The sequence below is a fragment of the Salvelinus alpinus genome, chromosome 9 (genome assembly GCF_045679555.1).
Source record: "Salvelinus alpinus chromosome 9, SLU_Salpinus.1, whole genome shotgun sequence".
Classification (NCBI taxonomy): Eukaryota; Metazoa; Chordata; class Actinopteri; order Salmoniformes; family Salmonidae; genus Salvelinus; species Salvelinus alpinus.
In genome coordinates, this window is record NC_092094.1 from 17,715,663 (window position 1) to 17,738,498 (window position 22,836).

The window sequence follows — 22,836 nt, forward strand, 5'->3', positions numbered from 1 at the left end:
AGAACTTGAGACTTGACTCGGACTTGCCTGTCCTGACTTGGGACTTGACTCGGACTTGCCTGTCCTGACTTGGGACTTGAGTGCTAAGACTTGAGACTTACTTGTGACTTGTAAAACAATGACTTGGTCCCACCTCTGCCATGTACAGTAGAACCCTCTGTGGAAATGGGTTCTACAGCACCTACACACACACAAACACATTTGAAATACTTCATTTGAATCCACAAATCACATTAGTGTTGAAGGATTCAAACAATTCAAATGACAGATACAGTATCTTGACACTTATGGATACAGAAAGCACCTTCTTCTCCAGACAGATAGGCTGCCCATGACAGAGCAGTAGCTCCTCGCTAGCTCCTTTGGCTTTGTCTTATGCAGGCCTGCAATCTGAAGGCCACGTACAGTACTGTCAGCCTACGTACATGGCCGAGACTCCCTGATATCAGCACCACAAGTTAGCACTGATAGCCAAGGCTGTTGTTTTTTTTAACCCCGTTTTCTCCCCAATTTCGTTGTATCCAATTGGTAGTTACAGTCTTGTCTCATCGCTGCAACTCCCATATGGACTCAAGAGAGGCGAAGGTCGAGAACCGTGCGTCCTCCGAAATACAACCTACCAAGCCACACTGCTTCTTGACACACTGCCCACTTAACCCGGAAGCCAGCCGCACCAATGTGTCAAAGGAAACACTGTGCATCTGGCAACTGTGTTTGCGTGCACTGTGCCCGGCCCGCCACAGTAGTCAATAGTGTGCGATGGGACAAGGACATCCCTGCCGTCCAAACCCTCCCATAACCCAAACGAATCTGGGATAATTATGCTCCGCCCCATGGGTCTCCCGGTCGCGGCCGGCTGCGACAGAGCCTGGACTCGAACCCAGAATCTGTAGTTAGCACTGATAACCAAGGCTTCTCGATAAAGTAGAATGTAGGCCTTTAGGAAAGTACGGTTCATGGAAAAAAACAAAAAAACTCATAGCAGAGGCTGGAGAATGAAAAGCATATTTTCCTATAAGTGTATGAAATTTTTCAAGTTAATAACTTTAGATAAGTTTTTTGTTGTTGATATCTTACATGTTGAATAGCTAGGGAACATGAAAAAGGCCTTACTTTGCTAATTTACAACCAGCTGACATTTACTGTCCTTTCCCCTAATTAGTTTAGCGACTAAAGGTCAGACATGGTGCTTTACAAAGTGACAAATCAATGCTGGGATTACTGTGCAACTCAGAGAGGGAACAGAATTGTGTTTTTTTTATATTGGTTAACCATTCTTGATCCATGTAAGTCCATTGAGAACAAAAACATTTAATTGAAGGCCTTGTCAATAGGCTTTAAACACAGCAATAAGTTACCAACGTTTTACATAGATTACAAACTGGGTTCTAAAGAATAAACTATTGGAGAAAGCATGAATCATAGCAAAATATAAAACGTTTTAGCTTTAGGGATAAAGAACATATAATAATGATGTAGACTGTAACAAAAATACAAAGTGTCAGATGATCAAAGCTCTACTTGAAGACTTAACATTGAAAGTATCCTTCATCACACTGAATATCCACGACTGAGCATTTAATAACAACAAACCTTGAAAGATTGTCTGTGTTTGTATTGCTTGTTCCATCACTTGCTCTGCAGGAAACGATAGGACGCGCTGTGATGCGAGGACAATAGTGGGGGGTGGGTAGGCAGAACGGAGATTCCTGTGAGTGTGCATTGAGAAATAATTGAGCGCCGTCAAAGCCATTCATTCAAGACCTTGACGAGCGCAGCTCTGTAATTCAGCACCACAGTCTACTGAACAGCGCACAACGCAGGCACGACGAATGATAGCGAATGTCAGTGGATGGATTCAAACAGTGGCACAATATTTCCACACTTTATATTCAAACTAAAGTAATATTTCTGAGCAAAACTTAGTTGGATAAAGCTTTTCTCCACTCTCCGCTTGCGTGATGCTGGTGTAGGCAAAAAGTGCTCTTTGGGATGACTGTCTGCTCCCGGCACCGGGGATCGGGGTCTAGATAGGCGTTAGGAGTGGTGTGGAGCTGCGGAAGAGCCCCTACATTCAGAAGGATGCTGGTGGGAAATGCCTGGAGACAGAGAGGACGAGATTTGTCGAAAGGCTCTAGAACTGCTGTCGGATCTATGTTCTAGGGGCGAAGTGCAAAACGACAATTGTGTGGATTTCATATACTATTTTCGAGATCTTGCCAGACCGAGATACTCAGACTCAGGTATGTTGTGCAATAATGTGAAATACAACATATTGATTTAGCTATAACAATTTTGAGATAGATTTTGTACAGGATGGTGAGATTTAAAAGTTCTTCAATTACTCAATCTCAGAATTTTTAATCATCCACACTTTTGAAAAGAGCGTTATAATAGCAAATTCTGCGGTTTTAAAACATTTTGCAAGACACTTTTTCCAGTGAAAAGTGAGGTTTAGAAACGTGTTGCATAGTAGTCTATATCAATATTATCCAGAACTGGATAGCAGTCTATAGTAAATTTCCTTTTAAACAATGTAAACTACTTAGGCAAATGGCATACACTTAGGCTAGTGACTTCTCTGGTTAAATAAAAAAATTATTATAATATCCTACAAGAGGTTTCCTGTGTTCATCAAGGCGTCTACAGCAGCACAAAAGGAGTGTTTTATTTGTGTGTGTTTTGACAGAGTGAAGGGGATAGGAGCCCCACCCATTTACCATTGCCCAGATAACATAATACTTTGAAGTTCTTGCTCACTGGCTCACACAACCATCCAGTGGCAGCAGCACTCTAAATTATTCCTAAGTGTGTTATATTCTAAAGGTTAATTTGACTATTAATTTATTATTTATTTCAGCTGTATATTGACTTTGACAACTAAATTACCTTTAAGTGACAAATAGTGATGATTGATCAAATGGAAATTTTGTTGGTACCTCAGTCCAACCACCACACACTATCAAGTCACAGACCAGAGTGGTATGTGAGGTCTCTTGTTACAGTAGGTTAGCTACTGGGCTTGACTGATGTGTTTATTAAACATGTTACAAATTCCATTAAACATGCATGATCCTACAGAAGTTCTGCTAACAGATCTTTCAACGTTTAACTCTGTGACCTATTTACTGCAGGTTGCTCCACATAAGCAACGTTTTATAGATGTAAAACTATTAAAACCGCCCAGGAAAGGGTGGGAACTAGTTTTGACCCTCCCATGTTGCCACCCATATCTGAATAATAGAGGACCACTATGAAACTTGATGCTTTGGTTTTGGTCAGGCCCACTTGAGAATCTGGTCTGGACATTTACAAATGGGATTTTTGGTAGGAAAATAAGTGGCCATAAAGCTACATAAACTGCTGGTATGAAATGCCTACGGGCAATGGACAGATGAGAAAAGTCCATATCATATCCTCTGGTAATGCAATAAAAAGCTTATTTACATCCAAATCCATCAAGGACAGAGATGAGGTTAAGGAAAATTCTCTTTCCGTGTTTCTCACACAATCTTCTCGTGCTAAACAAAGCCTCTCTCTGTGGCAGTGGGATAGCATTGTCAGTAACCAGTAGCTTTCTGTGGATCCAACAGTCTGTTACCGCAGCCCTTCTAGGGGAAAAGCAATCAATCGGTTCTAAAGGTCCCTCTCTCTAGTCTCTCTATCCCCCATATCAAAATGACCTCTCACCTTTGCAATTGTGACTTATTGACATAATGTTGGTGGTGCTGCTGCTGTAGGTTTATTGAACCATGACAGTCAGTGTGCTTCCCTAGAGGAACTAGACAACAGTTTAATGAAAGGCCACAACCTGGACTTCCCCTCTCTATGGATGAGTAGCAGACTAATATAAACAACACAATGGGTCTAATGGGAGAGCCAATATGACCCACTGCCTACAGGCCTGTATGGTGTAGGAGTCTTCTATAATGAGACCACAAGGGGGCAGCTAGGACCCTCAGAGGGCCATTTATCGCCAAAGTACCTCAACTTCATGAAAATCTAAACTTTAGTAGATCAAAACCTACTGAGTGTTGTGAATGTGTACGGATCTGTGAGGACGATGAATATTATCAAACACTATATAGAACTAATGTGATCATTCAGTGATGAAATCCCTACACTCTTAAAAAAAAGGTGCTGTCTAGAACCAAAAAGAGTTCTTCGGCTGTCCCCAGAGGAGAAAACTTTGAAGAACCCCTTTTGGTTCCAGGTAGAACCCTTTTGGCTCCAGGTAGAACCCTTTCCACAGAGGGTTGTACATGGAACCCAAAAGAGTTCTACCTGTATCCAAAAAGCGTTCTCCTATGGGGACAGCCGCAGAACTCTTTTGGAACCCCTTTTTCCAAGAGTGTACTCTCAACAGAATAAGGCACTTCAAGAAGCTTCTTAGGAACATTTTTATGTTCATGCCTGTCTCCTGTTTCTGTAGTGTGAGGCAGCTTGATGTACAAGCACACCCCCTGGACAGGAAGCTTTTCTATCACAGGGCCTTATCCTCAATCTATTTCCGTAATGCTGAATGCCAAGCAGAGAGGCACTTGGTCCCATTTTTACAGTCTTTTGTATGTCTCGGCTCGGGATCAAACTCCCAACCTTCTAATCTCCATGCCCACAAGGCCACTGAGTTGGTCTCCGTCTTCCGCATACGTCCTGCATAAAACTTCACGTCACAGTGGTTCTCAATCTAATCTTTCTTGCTATAGCCCATGTAATGTTAGTGATTATCCAACATTTCTTCATCAAAATCTCAGGATTAAATCAGAGGTTTGTCAGCTTGATTGTTACTTTAGCACCCACTGAATACAATAAGTGAATGGTTTTGATGCAGCATCCATGTGAAGTGCCAAAGTATCAGTAATAACTGATCAATCAATAAACATGTATGTATGCCACTCTTAAATTCATAGACGGAGCTATGGATGCAAGGACTGAGCCTCCATGAAATAAAAAAAATACAGTTTTAACTATGTTTTGAGGCTGTGCAATGTTTGTTTACATTTACGTTGTTTAACCCTTCCTTTATGTTCCAGGTCAAATTGACCCAGAACAAAAATACTATTTTACGTAACTTTTTCCACTCATCTACTTTCCGAAATATGGTTCTCAAACTGGATAAAAAAATAAATTAAAAAAATGAATATAAAATAAGTGACATACATGATGTTCTGGGTAAATTTGACCCGCAATTTGACCCCTGCAATTTGACCTTGACCTTGTTCTACCGTATATAACCTTGGTCTAGAAACAAGCTGCTTTCTGCACAGGAATGGTGCTGATCACATAGAAACTGTGATGAGCAACACTTCATCTGAAGTCAATTTGAATAGTAAAAATAGAATAGTAAAAAAATTCATGAATGTCATAATTTGATTGATTTATGACTTTGGTACAGTAATCAAACATTTGGCTCTACATTTTTAACAGTTGGGTCTATCAACTCAGGGAAAAAGGCATATGAAAGAAGAATCTCAGCTACTGGAAAATACGTTTTGGGATATATTTCTAATATATTTATAATCTTTATGTACTTACTGTACTTACTATACGGGCCAAATTGACCCGGAACCCAAATGGTGTAGGCCGGATCCAACATAAGGGAGGGGTTAAAACATTGGAGTGAAACAGACTCATATTTTGGTTACGGCAGTTGAAATAAGCACATGATGCATTTCTAAGTCATATTCTTCAAGAATCAGTGAGTACATTCATTTATAAGTCCCAAAATGCATGTAGCAACTCCAGATTGCCTCTTTAAATCCATCCTGCAACTCTTTTTGAAGATCAACACCAATCATGCATGTGAAATATTTGTTTGATCATCAGACAACCTTCGTACAATTGTATCATCAAAGAGAACGTTAGGCACAGTCAACACAGGTCACCGTGAGTGAAGTCTCTTAGATGTTTCATCTTCGCTAAGAGATCCATTTAAACATTTTGCATTGTTTAAAAAGGATATGCAATACTTCTGTTATAGTCCCCAATACAGTATTTCTCAAGACTGTTGGTGCCTTTACATTTGATTGTTTTTACACACATTATTTATAAGCAGGGGTTGGAATCGGTTCAGGGAACAGAACCGAAAACCATAAAATAAAAAATGTAATTGGAACAGAACCGGAATCAAGAACAAAAGCATGGGAACTGGTTAATAATGTTATTTTACATTCCAGGGATTTTTTTCTTAAAAAAACACAACAAAGTGCCTATGCAAAGCCCTGACTTTGTCACTCAGAAACTTATTCCACTGTCTTCATGACTTACAGCTGAAAATCTTTGCCAGTGTGTGTGTAGGCTACTTTTGTTTTTGCTCAATCTGAGTGGGAGGGTTCCCCAGGCCCATCCATGCCTACGCCCTTGGTGCCGCTCTGCACACACAAGCTTGATAGTTAGCTAGCTCTGGTCTAGCTCTCGTCAGCTCTAGGTGGCATTATGTGTAATGTAATGGAACTGAGAGTCATGATAAAGGGCTAGCTCTGGTCCAAATGTTAGTTAAGCCAACTCAAAGACATTCAAAGTTCCTTCATAGAAGCGCTCCTCTGTAGGTACATTCTGTGGACCTAATCCAGATAACGCATGTCATAACAACAAGATGCCCAGTGCGTCATGCACAGTGCTCTCCTCACCCACAAATTTCAGTCGCATCTCTCATCCTACACTACACTTGTCTGTCCACTTCATATAGATAGCCTGCTCCGCTCCATAGAAACCTGCTCTATCCATTGGTGAAGTAATTTAATGTCGAGCTATGATTTCAGAGGTTTAAAAATTAACAGAAAGGAACAATATAAACTGTTACTTTTTTTGGGTTCGAACCTGTTCAGAACTTTATTTTTCTGGTCGGAACAGTGGAACTGAACAGAAAAAATTATGATTCTGTTCAGAACAAAACGATTGGTAAATAATTTCGGTTCCAACACCTGTTTATAAAATATTGTATTGAAATATGTGAGAAAATGTGTGATTCCAAAAACTGTCGGACACTAATTTGATAGTTTAGCAGACATACTGTAAAAAAATAATCTTTCACACATTCTTTGACAGACTGTGGGGCTTGAATTGTAGGAGTGTTCTTTGTAATTTTAACCTTGGCTTCTTTTTAAAAGCTGTTTTCACACGTTGCTCTCATAACCTGTCTGAGCGTCTGCCTGAGCGTCTGCCTGTCTGAAATGGAACACAGGATCTATTATGCTTACAGTGTGAAATATTAGAGAGGTTCAGTTCATTTATATGGATAGACCCTATCAAGGGAACCACATGTTGTTCCACCATAATTTGTTCTCTAATCCACAGTATGAGCAAACACAACCATAGCAGGGCTGCCTAATTAGTACATTATATCCCCTATACAGCACATTGAATACACATAGTTCTATACATACTGGATACACAATTATAAAAAATGATATGCACACGTGAAATCAGCATGTCTACACATTTGGGTTGTGTGTGTGTGTGTGTGTGTGTGTGTGTGTGTGTGTGTGTGTGTGTGTGTGTGTGTGTGTGTGTGTGTGTGTGTGTGTGTGTGTGTGTGAGTGCTAGTGTTGGGTGGTTGCTTGTGGTTGATTAATACAATATTAATAATTAAAATAATTAAGCCAGTGCTAATTAAACATGTCAGTCAGTATTCCTTTGAGAAAGTTTTTTAACTTTAACCCTGTGTCGTGTTTGTAATGAATTGAGCTGCAGATTTAATTAGAGGCAGTGGTATTTAGAGCACATTATATTGATTGCACCTTGTCAGTTTTAGGATAGCAGATTTGTCCCAGGAGGGCTGGGAGTTTGGTGGGACAACAACTTTCATACATTCAATTAGCAAGGGAACTCCTCATATAGTGTCCTTGATTTCTTCTCTTTTTAGAACAGCCAAATTTAGATATACCAAAGATTGTCAAAATAGCAGACAACCAGATGAGTGAATCCTCAAAAACTGGTCCCACAATGTCTGGGCATGCCATCTCTCTATGGCTTAGTGCAGAAGCCCCAGTTGGTCTCCAGTGCAGTATGTGGGCCAGCCCAATGAGCCCATGGATCCCTGGCTGCACACTGTGAATGTGTACTGCAGAGCTGCAAAGCCCAACCAGGATGGAGTGGTGGGAGGAATAACTCAACACCAAATGAGGCTCCATTTCCCTCCACTGCTCTAGATAATCAAAGGGAAGTACGGCCGACAGACAGTGTACACAATAGATCTGATTGGAAGCTATGGCAGTTGCAGGACACTGACAGGGGCTTATTCACTGTGGACCAAAAGCCCTCGGTGTCTGTATAGCCTGATTCACAATGACTGAGGGGAGACATTACATTAACATTTTAGTAGACGCTCTTATCTAGAGCGACTTACAGTAGTGAGTTCATACATTTTCTCGTACTGGTTCCCCATGGAAGTCGAACCCACAAACCCTGACGTTGCAAGCGCCATGCTCTACCAGCTGAGCCACACGGGACCACACAGAGACAGGGTGAGCTCATTCATCAGGTAGTGAGATGCTCTTTATGAGAACTGGAACTTATACTGATAGCCTGGTGTGTTCTATCTCAGACATAAGCCTGTTCCCTTTCACTGTCTGTGAGAGGCCATTTGAGATGGGAGGACTTACTGATGAGTTAATGTTGACTGAGCAGTACTCTATAACCTGCTAAAACCCATCAGAGTTTTTCATCCCTTGCTAATGGATACAGTTGCAGGCCTAGTCTTAAAATCCAGAGGACAATGTCCATCAAATTGCCCTTACGTCTTTCATTACAGTGATGTTTATGATAAAGTACACATTTTTGTGCAATATCAAGATGAGGAAAACATTGAGAGATATAAAGAAAAGTTAATAGCATAATAATATGTTGATATCAATACAAAAAATATCTTTGTACTATCCCTAATTCCATCTCTCACAATGGTTCTGTCTGTCCAGATGTTTCGGTGAGCCTGCTGTCACTGTTGGTGACCACCTGTGGCCTGGCTCTTTTCGGGGTCTCACTCTTCTTTTCATGGAAGCTGTGCTGGGTGCCATGGTGCGACCGTGGCCTTCCCGAGGGCTTGAAGGATGGCCACGGGGACCAGCAGCCAGTCCTGATGGAGATGGATGGGGTGGAGAATGAGTACAGCGAGGACTGTGTCAAGGAGCCCTCAGGCCTTTTAGCACCAGAGTCAGCCATGAAGATCAGCCACACGTCCCCAGACATCCCCCTGGAGGTCCAGTCCAAGCCCAAGGAGAACCACATCCGCCACATTGCCCGCGTGCAGCGCCAGATCACTGAACCCACCTCCTCTGTCCGGTCAGCCCCACAAAACAGAAACAATAACAAGGCAATTCAACTAACCCTGTTGCATTAGGTCTATAGATAGCTAATGATAACTGGTTTCTCTACCCTCTGTAGGCACAACTCCTTCCGCCGCCAGATGAACCTGTCCAACCCAGACTTCAACATGGGCCAGTTCCAGAGACAGGAGTCCCTGGCCACTCTGGGGCGGATCAAACCTGAGCTCTATAAGCAGCACTCCGTGGACACGGACGACGGCAGGAGGGCCGACAGCTGCGGCCGGATACACTTCATCCTCAAGTTCGACTGTGACCTGGAGCAGCTCATCATCAAGATCCACAAGGCCCAGGACTTACCGGCCAAGGACTTCACAGGAACCTCTGACCCTTATATAAAAATCTACCTGCTGCCCGACCGCAAGACCAAGCACCAGACCAAGGTTCACCGCAAGACCCTCAACCCCGTGTTCGATGAGGTCTTCCTGTTCCCTGTGGCCTACGCTGAGCTGCCCACACGCAAACTGCATTTCAGTGTCTACGACTTTGACCGCTTCTCCCGCCACGACATCATTGGCCAGGTGGTGGTGGATAACTTCCTGGACCTAGCAGACTTCCCCAGAGAGACTAAACTCTGTAGGGACATCCAGTACGTCACCTTGGTAAGCTAACCTCTTTATGTCTCTCAATACAGTTCATATTGTCTTAGGTACATGGACAAGCAACAATAAATACACTATTGTGACTTAATGAATTAGTGAATAAGGAGACATTATCTAAGAGAGTTTAGTGGGGAGTCACTGTTCCCCAAGAACCACCCCCATGGTGTTAAAAGAAGGCTAACATAAAAATATACTTAGATGAGTGAATAATACATGATCACACCAGGAAACACATGGGGTAGTGACCTACATTTCAGTTGGCAGTAAAGAGGCTGCTTTTACATGAGAGGATACAGAGCTGGAGATTGTCTAGATTATTCACATGGACTACATGGATCACTATAGGGAGTTGTAACATACTGAAGGTTTCGTCTGTTCCATTGAATCTCACTGGACATGTTAGAAAGGCTCTGGAGTCTCAATAGGCTTCTACAGTCTCATTGGAGTCTCACTGAAGAAATAAGAACTATGGTGTCATTGAAGGATTGTAAGTTGTCTGCAGTCTCAAGGAAGGACTGTAGTCTCAGTGAAATATATACAGTACCAGTCAAAAGTTTGAACATACCTACTCATTCAAGCGTTTTTCTTTATTTTTACTATGTTCTACATTGTAGAATAATAGTGAAGACATCAAAACTATGAAATAATACATATGGAATCATGTAGTAAGCAAAAAAGTGTTCAACAAGTCAAAATATATTTTATATTTGGGATTCTTCAAAGTAGCCACCCTTTGCCTTGATGATAACTTTGCACACTCTTGGCATTCTCTCAACCAGTTCCATGAGGTAGTCACCTGGAATGCATTTCAATGAACAGGTGTGCCTTGTTAAAAGTTTGACCCAAGTTAAACAATTTAAAGGCAATGCTACCAAATACTAATTGGGTGTATGTAAACTTCTGACCCACTGGGAATGTGATGAAAGAAATAAAAGCTGAAATAAATCATTCTCTCTACTATTATTCTGACATTTCACATTCTTAAAATAAAGCAGTGATCCTAACTGACCTAAGACAAGGAATTTTTACTGGGATTAAATGTCAAGAATTGTAAAAAAAACTGAGTTTAAATGTATTTGGCTCAAGTGTATGTAAACTTCCAACTGTCCATATTTCTGTGCATTTGGATTAGAATTGCTAAAAGGTATGACGTGGAGAAAGGTTAGTGGAAGATTGAAGGCAAATTAAAGACAGATCTAAAAGCTATCAATCCATTAACAGCCAGTCACTTTAAATAAGGTGGGAAATATAGGCTAAAAGACTTAGAGTAGATATTTTCACAGCTTTCCTCAGGTCAGACTTTCACATGTTGACTCTCAGAGAATGTCAAGCTTGGCGACTTGCTAGATAATTTTTTATTTTTTTTAAACATCTACATCCTGTGTCATGCGGGTGAGCTCACTTGGGAGCCATAGGTTTGCCTTAAAGTGTAAGCAAGTACACACACAGTCACATACACACACAAATGGCCACACACACACAGACATAATGTAGACAAACATAATGTACACAAATACACACACGCACACACACAGCCACTCAGCCAACTGGGGCAGCCCCCCTGGGAACAGAGCATGGGACATCAGAAGTCCAAGCACTAGGCCATGCATAAATCATACCTCAGGGTGAAGTTGGGTTTCAAACATCTCATATGTAACATAAAAGCTGTAAACTGGCATCACATTTGGCCTTAAAGTGCTACATCTCCATAAATAAAAACTGTAGGATCGCATGAAGAGTAAGGAGGTCAAGAATACTGTTTGAAAATCTTACACACCACCTACTTCTTTGATAACATAAATTACAAGTAATGGTAAATGTTTGAAATGTTTTTTTTTTACCATATCCCACACCTTCCAGGACCAGAGAGAGATACAAATACCCATACAAGTGCACCAGTTCCAAACCTTTTACTTGGTCTCTATAAGCCTCTAGGTCAGACAGCCACCTTTATGAGTGTTGAATTGAACCGTTAGACAATAGAACAGGATCAATGGCGGTTTATCCTGTCAGGAAGATGAAGGATCTGGATCTGTACGGATGGAGGGACCTGTTGCTGTTTACCACCTTGGTAACACTTTTAATTAGACACAGCTTAACTCATCTATTCTAGAACTCAGTAGAAGACCAATAGCCTCTTCAGGTTCACATGAATTGTTGGGCTGTTATAACAAAGATTACAAAGAGCGCAGTAATCTGTGTCCCTGCCACAACATTCAATAGTACTGATCTGAGCCAACTTGGGACATTTGTAATTAGATAGTATTTTTGATTAATAGAATGACTGTTTGTGACATGATCCACTGCAGATGGTTTACTTTTAGTAGTGGTTTCTTTGCAGAAATTCGACCATGAAGGCCTGATTCACGCAGTCTCCTCTGAACATGTTGAGATGTGTCTGTTACTTGAACTCTGTGTGGCCGTGTGGGTGCCGGCTAAGGAGTATTGGTGTCTCTGAGGAGTCTTTGGCCTGGTTTGCTAACTACCTCTCTCAAGAGTGCTGAGTATTAAGTCAGAACATCTGCTGTCTCAGCCACTGCCTGTTACCAAGGGTGTACCCCAAGGCTCGATCCTAGGCCCCACGCTCTTCTTAATAGGGCTCCTTTTTTCTCCACTTCCTGTCTGAATGACGTGCCCAAAGTAAACTGTCTGTAGCTCAGGCCCTGAAGCCAGGATATGCATATAAATTGGTACCATTGAAAAGAAAACACTTTGAAGTGTGTAAAAATGTTAAAAATAATGTAGGAGAATATAACACAATATATATGGTAGGAGAAAATCCAAAGAAAAAACAACCAGAATGTTTTATTATGAGAGACCATCCTCTTAGAAATTCAAAAGAAAGGTCATATTGAAAATTAGCTCCCTGGATGTAATTCCTATGGCTTCCACAGGGTGTCAGCAGTCCATGTTCTAGGTTTCAGGCTTGTAACTTCAAAAACAAATAAGAAATATCAGTTTTAGCAGAAGGACACAGTCTTGGAAATTTGTGTTTGCGTGCGCTATTAAGACATTACACACCTGCTAAAAATCGGTTTCCTATTGAACATACTTCTTTCCGTAAGAAATATTATAGTTTGATTACGTTTTAGGGTATCTAAGGAGTAAATAGAAACCTATTTTGACTTGTTGAAACAAAGTTTAGGGGTAGATTTATGTTTCCTTTCTCTGCATGTTGAACGAGTGGAATACTCAAATCGATGGCACCAACTAAACAAACTTTTTGGGATATAAAGAAGAATTTTATCTAACAAAACAACACTAGATGTTATAACTGGGACCCTTTGGATGACAAATCAGAGGAAGAGTTTCAAAAAGTAAGTGAATATTTAATCGTTATTTGTGAATGTATGAAACCTGTGCCAGTGAAAAAATATGTTGATGTGGGGTGCCATCCTCAAACAATCGCATGGCATGTTTTCGCTGTAATAGCTACTGTAAATCGGACAGTGCAGTTAGATTAACAAGAATTTAAGTTTATATGTACATAAATGTTTAAAATCTATATTATTTATGATTATTTATTTGAATTGCACGCACTCCAGTTTAACTGGAAGTTGTCCCGCTAGCAGGACCCCTAGCCCTAAGAAGTTTTTACATCAACAACATAGCTCAGGTAGTAGGAAGCTCTCTCATCCATTTATATGCAGATAATACAGTCTTATACTCAACTGGCCCCTCCCTGGATTTTGTGTTAAACGCACTACAACAAAGCTTTCTTAGTGTCCAACAAGCTTTCTCTGCCCTTAACCTTGTTCTGAACACCTCCAATACAAATGTAATATGGTTTGGTAAGAAGACTACCTCTGAGGGTTTAGAGCTTGGGGTAGTCACCTCATACAACTACTTGGGAGTATGGCTAGACGGTACACTGTCCTTCTCTCAGCACATATCAAAGCTGCAGGCTAAAGTTAAATCTAGACTTTGTTTCCTCTATCGTAATCGCTCCTCGTTCACCCCAGCTGATGAACTAACCCTGATTCAGATGACGATCCTTCCCATGCTAGATTATGGAGACATGATTTATAGATCGGCAGGTAAGGGTGCTCTTGAGCGGCTAGATTTTCTTTACCATTCGGCCATCAGATTTGCCACCAATGCTCCTTATAGGACTCATCAATACACTCTATACTCTTCTGTAAACTGGTCATCTCTGTATACCTGTCGCAAGACCCACTGGTTGTTGCTTATTTATAAAACCCTCTTAGGCCTCACTCCCCCTTATCTGAGATACCTACTGCAGCCCTCATCCTCCACATACAACACCCGTTCTGCCAGTCACATTCTGTTAAAGGTCCCCAAAGCACACACATCCCTGGGTCGCTCGTCTTTTCAGTTCGCTGCAGGTAGCGACTGGAACGAGCTAGAAAAAAAAACAGTGTTCATTGTTTGCAGTAACTTTGTTGCAATATCGCAAACGGACGTGGCAGTTTCACTATTATTGATTCCAGCTTTAAGGCATTATCTAGGCCTATGAGAGTGATGCAGCGCTGCATTTTTGTTTTTCAACTATTTTAAGGTCATCTATAAATATATTCAGGCCCTATGTTCCTCCAGGAATGAAGAGAATTAAGTAAGTAATATAAATATATTGAAGAGTAAAGTACGTAAAGGGCAATCCATTTATCAGGTTGAGAGAATGACAGAGGGAAGAGGAAAAGGTCAATCAGGATGATTTACTAGGCCAACTGCTGAGAGAAGACCTGTCACCACTGAAAAGCAACACATCCAAATGTTGTTCACATTCCGACCAGGTTCATTGAGTATTAAAGGCCCAGTGCAGTCAAAATTCAGTTTTTCTGTGTTTTATATCATATTGTACAACAGCTGATGAAACTAACACTATAAAAGCATTTGGTCACACTTTATTTGGATAGTCTGGATAGTCTATGTAGATGCTCCACAGATGGCCATACTATCTTTATTTTTTTATCTCACCTTTATTTAATTCTTAGGGATAGGCGTCCCATTGTGCAGCGCCTTGTGTCACCATCGCAGACTTTAGAGAAACAACAAATGTCGGTACATATAAGTGTCTTATATCGGCTGAAAGTTTAAATTCTTGTTAATATAACTGCACTGTCCAATTTACAGTAGATATTACTGTGAAAAAATGCCATGCTATTGTTTGAGGAGAGCTCCTAACAACAAAATACTTTTTCACCACGATAAGGTTTGAAAAATTCACCTCTGAAGGTGAAATGTGTACTTATATTTGGAAATCTTGCTCTGATTTATAATCCAAAAGGGTCCCAGAGATAACATGAAGTGTCGTTTTGTTAGATTAAATCCTTTTTCATATCCTAAAAAAGGTCCATATAGCATGCATGATCGATTTTGTATTTCCACTCGTTCAATTTGCAAAGAAAGGAATCTGTGAAAATCTAACCCTAAACGTTGTTTCAACCAGTCAAATCACGTTCGTATGTATTCCTCAAAGATCCTAGAACGTAACAAGACTTCACTATATCATTAGGGGTGTAGTATATCCTATAGGACACAACATTTGTTTAGACAGCGACTCCTTCATGGCACGCAGATGATGTGGGCGGTCTTCACTTGATCGACTGTAACTTTGTCAAATAAGCACCAATCGGGGTCAAACAAAGCTAGCTAGAGAGCCAATGAGCTGGGCTTTACGGGAGTATCCCAGTATCTGTCGCGAAATGTAGCTGCTAACCTTGTGCGACAGCCAGCCTTTTGAACAAAAATTAAAAGAATATGGAGAGTTATAAAGTTATGAAAAATGGTTGTTTTGCAAATGTTGAACTTATAATATGGATACTAATACTGGAAAAGCTCAATCAAAGTCCAAGTATACAGATTTGACGATATTCTAGCAGAAAAATTGAATATGAATGTCTCCTTCACGATTTGCCCAAATATACCCGGGTGACTTCACTAAATGTCATGTAGTTTGCTCATACTTCAAGTTATCCATCTGAAACTTTGCACATACACTGCTGCCATCTTGTGGATAGATGTAGGAACTGTTCTGTTGCATTTCAAAGATGGTGGTAGAAAAAAAAATATATATATATATATATATATTTGGTATTTTCTTCTATCAGATCTATTGTGTTATATTCTCCTACATTCAATTCACATTTCCACAAACGTCAACGTGTTTCCTTTCAAATGGTACCAAGAATATGCATATCCTAACGTAGAAAAATCTGGATACAGTGTGTGCAACTGAAGTAAGGAGGTAAGGCAATAAATAGGCCAATAGTGGCGACGCAATTACAATTTTTCAATTAACACTGGAGTGATAGATATGCAGATAAGGATGTGCAAGTAGAAATACTGGTGTGCAAAAGAGCAGAAAAACAAATATGGGGATGAGGTAGGTAGTTGGTTGCATGGGATATTTACAGATGGGCTGTGTACAGCCTCAGCGATCGGTAAGCTGCTCTGACAGCTGATGCTTAAAGTTAGAGAGGGAGATCTAAGTCTCCAGCTTCAGTGATTTTTGCAATTCGTTCCAGTCATTGGCAGCAGAGAACTGGAAGGAAAGGCGGCCAAAGGGGGTGTTGGCTTTGGGGACGACCAGTGAAATATACCTGCTGGAGCGCGTACTACGGGTGGGTGTCGCTATGGTGACCAGTGAGCTGAGATAAGGTGGGGCTTTACCTAGCAAAGACTTATAGATGACCTGGAGCCAGTGGGTTTGGCAACGAATATGTAGCGTTGATAAGCAAGTGCTTGTTAAGGTTACGGTTAGGATTAGGTTTAGAATAAGGGTAAGTGTTAAGGTTAAGTTTAGGGTTAGGATAACGGTTAGTAGATAGTTAGTTGAAATGTTACTGATGTAGAGCATCTACAGATGGACTTCCCTAATAAAGTGTTACCAAAAATTGGATCAGTGTTATTTCCTGATAGTTGCTGGTTGGAAATACAATCTACACAGGACCTTCTAATCAGCAGGTTTGCATGGGCGGAAGTTTCGGCTTTCCATAGTGGCATCACGATGGGGTAAATTGGTTAATAGACCAATAACAAAGAGAGTTTTCAGTTTCCTCCAGTTTTCCCCTCCCCATTATAAGTCATTTTTGCTCAATATCATTTTTGCCCACAATTACAGTAAGGTACTTAATTGTTACCCAGAAATTATTTGATATTGATATAAAAACGGCTGCATTGGGCCTTTAAGAATCTTTTATTCACAAGATGACAATAGAATCATCCCAAACTCTGTTATTGTTAACTAGTCAAACATGAGTACTACCTTAGGTGGTTTGAATGTGTTAGCTACTCTGATTCTGTCAGTGTACATTTAGCAGATAGCAGCCCAGGGTAGCACAGCTAAAGTGGGGAATCATGTCGTTCCACAATGAGTCACAACTGCTGACTTACGGTCTAATGTTGTAATAAGATGACATGGTCTTACACACGGCGGCTATCGCAAAGCCATTTCCCCTCTCCATCTCCCTTTGTCTCCCTCTGTTTCTCTCTACTAACATGGTAGCAACACACCCTGTCTATTAAGAGGCCCTTTAAAAAGAGAGAGAGCGAGATCCCAGGGTGATGGATAATTACAGAAGATAGACTGCCAGCATTCTCACTCAGCCATATTGGGGGCCTTTAGAGCTCCAGTGTAATTTCATTAAAAGAGCACAAGTTACCATAATTCCACCACTGACTTGACTGAAGTGCTTCAACGAATAGAGGGGACTGTTATGCTATAGTCTGCAGATGGAAGCGGTTCATTTGATTATTTAGCCTGAGAGGGATGGGTTGTATAGTTCCACCCCTAATCTCTCCTCTCTGTGTGTGTGTGTATATGTGTGCGTGTGCAGAGGCCGAGCATGTCTGTGTGTGATTTGTACCACTTTACGATGGAAACCTCCTGCTGTGCGTTCTGAGTGACCATGTCAGTATTGCAAAGTGTGGACTGATGATGATGTAGGTTAGAGGTCACTGTGGTTCCTTGCCCTATGTTGACAGCCTTGATAAATCAACTCCTTTGTTTGATTCAATTGATAGTGATATTGGACACGGGCCAGAGAGCAGTATTAGCGCGCCCTAATGTTGTTTTGGATACAGTAGATTGCATTAGATCTGCCATTACAACCATCCAGAAAGAACACTTATTGATGCTTGAATGGATGTGCCAATTTTACATTTTCCACCATGGCACCTGACCTTTTTCAAACTCCCAATCAATGTCCTTGTCTAAAAAAATGAAAAGTCAACAACAACCTCCAAAATCATTCACATTCCTTGTAGGACAGGACATGAATTACGATGCACAAAGAATAAGACAATAAACAGCATACATTATTAGTGCAAGTCCTTAGCAACCATGTCCATTGATCTCTGGTGGATGTGATGCAAGGTGTTTTAGAGGCTTTGAAATGGAACATCAAAGTAATTAACTATCAGAGTTGAGACCCATTTATAGCAACATGCATTTTTCATATACAGCACTTTAGAATAATGTAGCGCATCAGACAGACAGCATGTTATTCTTAAACTTTTTGCTTAACTTGAGCTTTGAAGTCACCGTTTGGGACACTATTCCTACAGAAATTAATTTTCCAATTCAGGTCCGTCATCATTGAGTGAGCAATGAGCATAAATGGAGCTGTGTTTGCCTTTCAGCATATTCAAACTTCAGTTACTTCATCAGTGAACATATTCCCTTAGTAAAACCCATTCCATAGAGAACACAGTGTGGTATATGAGGAACTAAACCCAGTTGCCAATATTGACAATGGGCTTGTCAGAGCCATGACAGCCAGGCAGAGAAGCTGGATATCCCTGGCAACAGAGCTCCAGCAGAGTGTGAGCTAGCTAGCTTCTCAGGGAGGCTGTGTGTGTGTGATACTGGGACTGACCACTGACCCGGCAGGAGGTGACCAGGCCAGTCCTGATAATGAGCGCTTCTCTGTGGAGAGCTGGCCTGACCTTTCCTGCTGATGCAGAATAATGGGGCTTCCCTCCCACTGAGCCCAGGGGCCTGCTGACGGGAACCTTCACACAGGGGGAATGATCTGTTATAACACGCCTGTAGAGCTAAGGAGCACACTCACACCAGTGGAGGCTGCCGAGGGGAGGACGGCTCATAATAATGGCTGGAATGGAGTGAATGGAATGGCATCACCCACATGGAAACCGTGTGTTTGATGTATTTGATACCTTTCCACCTATTCAGCTCCAGCCATTACCACGAGCCCGTCCTCCCCAACTAAGGTGCTATCAACCTCGTGACACGAACACAAACACGCACTCACACAAAGCTTAATTCAGATGTCAGGCTCGTGCTAGCCAAGCCTGAAGATGCTGCTTATTTAGAGTGGGCTCCCAGCTTCTAAAACCTACAGGATTAACAGGGTTGTCAGGGTTACCTACCATTGTGAGGTGCATGCCTCATATTCCCTGCCGGTAACTAACCTTGTGAGTGATGCTGGTGACGAACGCATCACTCTCTCACAGAAAAGCTATTTTCAAAGGTGATAATTGGAATGCTGCTCTTCCTGTTAACTCAAACACGGTTCACTGTGAACCAGCAGAATCTCTAACAGGGATGCCAGAGCTATAATGTATGGTGACATCGTGAGACATTCAGTTACTAAACATTTTTCACTGATGTTTTCATTGCTTTGTAGGACAATGTGGACTTGGGCGATCTCATGTTCTCCCTGTGTTACCTACCAACGGCTGGAAGGCTGACCATCACAATGATCAAGGCTAGGAACCTCAAAGCCATGGACATCACTGGAGCCTCAGGTAGGGTCAACCATGTGGGGACTGGGGCTCTAGTCTAATATGACAGGGTAATATATCAAATGTAATTTCAGTCTCCCGGTCTTTTAATAACATTGGCCAATGAGCAGAAGGCATGACAAAACATATCAACGTAGCATGACTGTTGACGAGGCCTTGTCTGCATCCGAAATGGCATCATATTCCCTGTATAGTACAGTACTTTGACCAGAGGCCTAATGCGGACATACCCCATCTGTTACTCCTTGGGTTTACCCTTTCCCTCCCTGTGTACCACCTCTCTCTAGATCCCTATGTGAAGGTGTCTTTGATGTGTGAGGGACGGAGATTAAAAAAGAGAAAAACATCCACCAAGCGAAACACTCTGAATCCAGTCTACAACGAAGCCATAGTATTTGATGTACCTCCTGAGAACATTGATCAGATCAGTCTCCTAATAGCAGTGATGGACTATGATCGGTAAATACATTAAAACATTTTGCAAAGCTTCAATGAACTGACCCCCCTATCGTTATGGCAGCCGTTTCTGTTTTATTTTCTGCAAATAGCCGACAAGTTTGTGGTGACTACGATACACTGAACAGAAACTGAGAAAACAGTATATTAGACATATCCAAACACATAGCTGAGCCTCCCTAAGTGTAACACGTTTTAGTTGTTCATGGGTTTGGAAAGCAGCTGGCATTCTGTTAACCCAGCTCAATAGAGAGAGAGAGCGAAAACAACATTTAAAAAAAAAAAACGAAAAAGTTTGACGAACAAGCCTGGAGAACACAGAGTACAGACTCCTTGCCTCCTGATGCTGTTCAGAGTAAATATTTGAGGAGTATAATCTGCCAAACATCACTATAATTATTACACCAAAGAACACGCTGTTGTACAGGATACCAAACCTACAGGGCTTTTTATTCTGTAAGACATACTTACGATATGATTTTTATTATTATTAAGTGAAAATGTGTAGACAAGCACAAATCCACATGATTTTAAACAAAAACATGAATGGGAGTGCATGTATGGAAACAGAAGGTTTTGATGAGACTGTATGTTTGATGTGACCCCCATCCCACAGTGTAGGTCACAACGAGATCATTGGAGTGTGTAGGGTGGGCAACGAGGCAGAGAGCCTGGGTCGAGGCCACTGGAACGAGATGCTGTCGTACCCCCGCAAGCCCATCGCCCACTGGCACCCCCTAGTAGAGGTACAGTTTGTGTGTGTGTGTGTGTGTGTGTGTGTGTGTGTGTCAATCCATTAATACTGTATGTCTGCCCGTCCGTCCGTCTTTCTATGGGAGTCAATGTGTATATTGATGGAAGAAGAAATCCTTGACATTATGACCACACATCTCAAGGGGAAGTAGACGCCATAGAGCTCTCCTTCTACAGCGTGTATAGGGACAATAAATGACAAGCGGGATAACATAACACAAATGTCTACTTGACTTGATGTGCCATAAACACAACAATCCATCCATGTAGTGGGAGAGGAGGAGAGGAAGAGGCTTCATTCACTAAGCTATTTAGAAACACTACTCCTCCACCCTCATTAATTGACCAGAAACAGTTCCTGGACTACATAAACAATTACAGTCATGCAGCCTACATAGTGAAATAACTGAAGTGCCTGTCATTGACTAACATTGTAGCTGCACAGTCAGCCCTGGGGTGTATTCACTAGAACCAAACAGAACCAAACAGAAGCTTACTTAACCCATCAACCACACGCACGCACGCACGCACACACACTTGACTTTTCATTATTTTCCCCTCGCGTCTGTTCATGCCTTGGTGTTTTGAAATCTTTGTGCAAGACTCGCTGACCCTCAAGACCACAGACAGTTGTCATCAATAATTCACATCCCAGGCCACACCCTCTTTATTAATATGCTCTCTAAAACAGCCATTTAAACTGTGCTCAAACCTGACCTCTCTCTCCCCATCCATCCATCCATCCATCCATCCTTTTTAAGCTATTAAATGCCAGCTGGTAAATGCATCCTAGTTGTTAAAGGAACTGCAATCTGAATTGGAGGTCCTCTAAAAGTAGAAACATTGAATTAGTGTTTTTTAGGAAACGGAGCATGGCATTGCGGAGGCACAGTGCGTGACAATTGATTTGTGGACAGAGGCGCAACAGAACGCAAAGGGGGGCCGGACCGTACACACAGAGAACAATTTTGGGGTAAAACGAATGAAATCTTCAGAGTGCATTATGTGACTTCAGCCTCCTAGTTTCCATTTGCCCGAAATTAGATTTCTCTTCTGAATCTTTCCTCTTCGTGCAATTCAGCTGTCCATTGTATTCCTAGACCTCATATACTGTAGCCTGGTTGTTATGTTCATCTCTCTGACTGTGTTTCTGTCTCCTATCTGTGTGTTCTCTAGTGGGTGGGCCAGACTGCAGGTGGAAGTCAGGGCGGTTCCACCAACTCGCTGAAGACTCCTCCCTCACCATGATATTATTATTATTATTATGTGGAGAACACAGGGTGGTGAAGAAGAGGATCAACAGAGAGCCTCAGCATCAAAAGAGTAGGAGAGCATTAAGCTGATGGTAGATGTTACACTCAGTTTCCCCGACACAGATTAAGCTTAGTCCTGGACTAAAAAACATGCTACATAGAGAATCTCCATTTAACAGTGCTTTTGATCCAGGACCGGGCTTAAACCATGTCCGAGAAACCAGCCCTATGTGCTCCCACCGCAGAGTCTGTGCCTCCGTGACATTCTTGCATGGGGGACCATGTTTAGTAAACTGCATGTCCAGTGGCCATTCATTAGTACTATTTGTTTAAAACGCAACAAAGTGTTCCAGTTTCAGTTGGGAGGTAACTGTATAGTCTTGTTTATGTCTTGTTTATCACACATTGTTACAATTAATTGGTATTTGTTCTTTGGGTACAGTGCATGGGTTCTTTCTTTTTTCCTGTAATATTGTCATTTCTTATGCTCTTTGGTTGATTACATGTGAAATACTAGCATACTGTAAGCACAAAATGTACCATGAAACTAAGACCTAGTATGTAAATTGTCCATTCAGATGTTACTAAATAAATATTTATATAGTAGTTCCAGTGATCATACTGAAGAATGCACATACTTCTAGAAAGCTTTGACACAACATGCTCTACAGATAGTTTGCGGATAGTAGGACCATCTGTTGATAAGCAGCTTGCTAAGGCTAC

At 41.5% G+C, this 22,836-nt stretch overlaps 1 protein-coding gene and 1 long non-coding RNA gene across 5 annotated transcripts in view; one reads left to right on the forward strand and one right to left on the reverse strand.

Moving 5' to 3' along the window:
- LOC139584427 (uncharacterized) overlaps positions 1 to 22,836 on the reverse strand; it is a 74,997-nt gene that overhangs the window by 28,725 nt on the left and 23,436 nt on the right. The gene's annotated exons all lie outside the window — the stretch shown is intronic.
- On the forward strand, positions 1,719 to 22,719 carry syt9b (synaptotagmin IXb). 3 transcript variants are annotated; one of them, XM_071416254.1, is made up of 8 exons: positions 1,719 to 2,243; positions 8,916 to 9,279; positions 9,382 to 9,922; positions 19,534 to 19,654; positions 19,939 to 20,110; positions 20,724 to 20,853; positions 21,723 to 21,833; positions 22,037 to 22,719. In XM_071416254.1, the coding sequence occupies exons 1-8, from the start codon at positions 2,096 to 2,098 to the stop codon at positions 22,106 to 22,108; spliced, it is 1,659 nt and encodes a 552-aa protein (XP_071272355.1). In that variant the 5' UTR covers positions 1,719 to 2,095; the 3' UTR covers positions 22,109 to 22,719. The 3 variants fall into 3 exon arrangements, 2 of the variants coding, with proteins under 2 accessions (XP_071272355.1, XP_071272356.1); XR_011676761.1 differs by having other exon boundaries at positions 1,722 to 2,243; positions 21,713 to 21,833; XM_071416255.1 differs by lacking the exon at positions 21,723 to 21,833 and having other exon boundaries at positions 1,726 to 2,243.

Bases quoted from the DNA above. Each gene is read 5' to 3' on its own strand.
- syt9b (XM_071416254.1), top strand. From the start codon at position 2,096: ATGCCTGGAGACAGAGAGGACGAGATTTGTCGAAAGGCTCTAGAACTG. The intron at 2,244-8,915 runs GTATGTTGTGCA...CTGTCTGTCCAG, and splicing joins ACCGAGATACTCAGACTCAG to ATGTTTCGGTGAGCCTGCTG. The intron at 9,923-19,533 runs GTAAGCTAACCT...ATTGCTTTGTAG, and splicing joins ACATCCAGTACGTCACCTTG to GACAATGTGGACTTGGGCGA.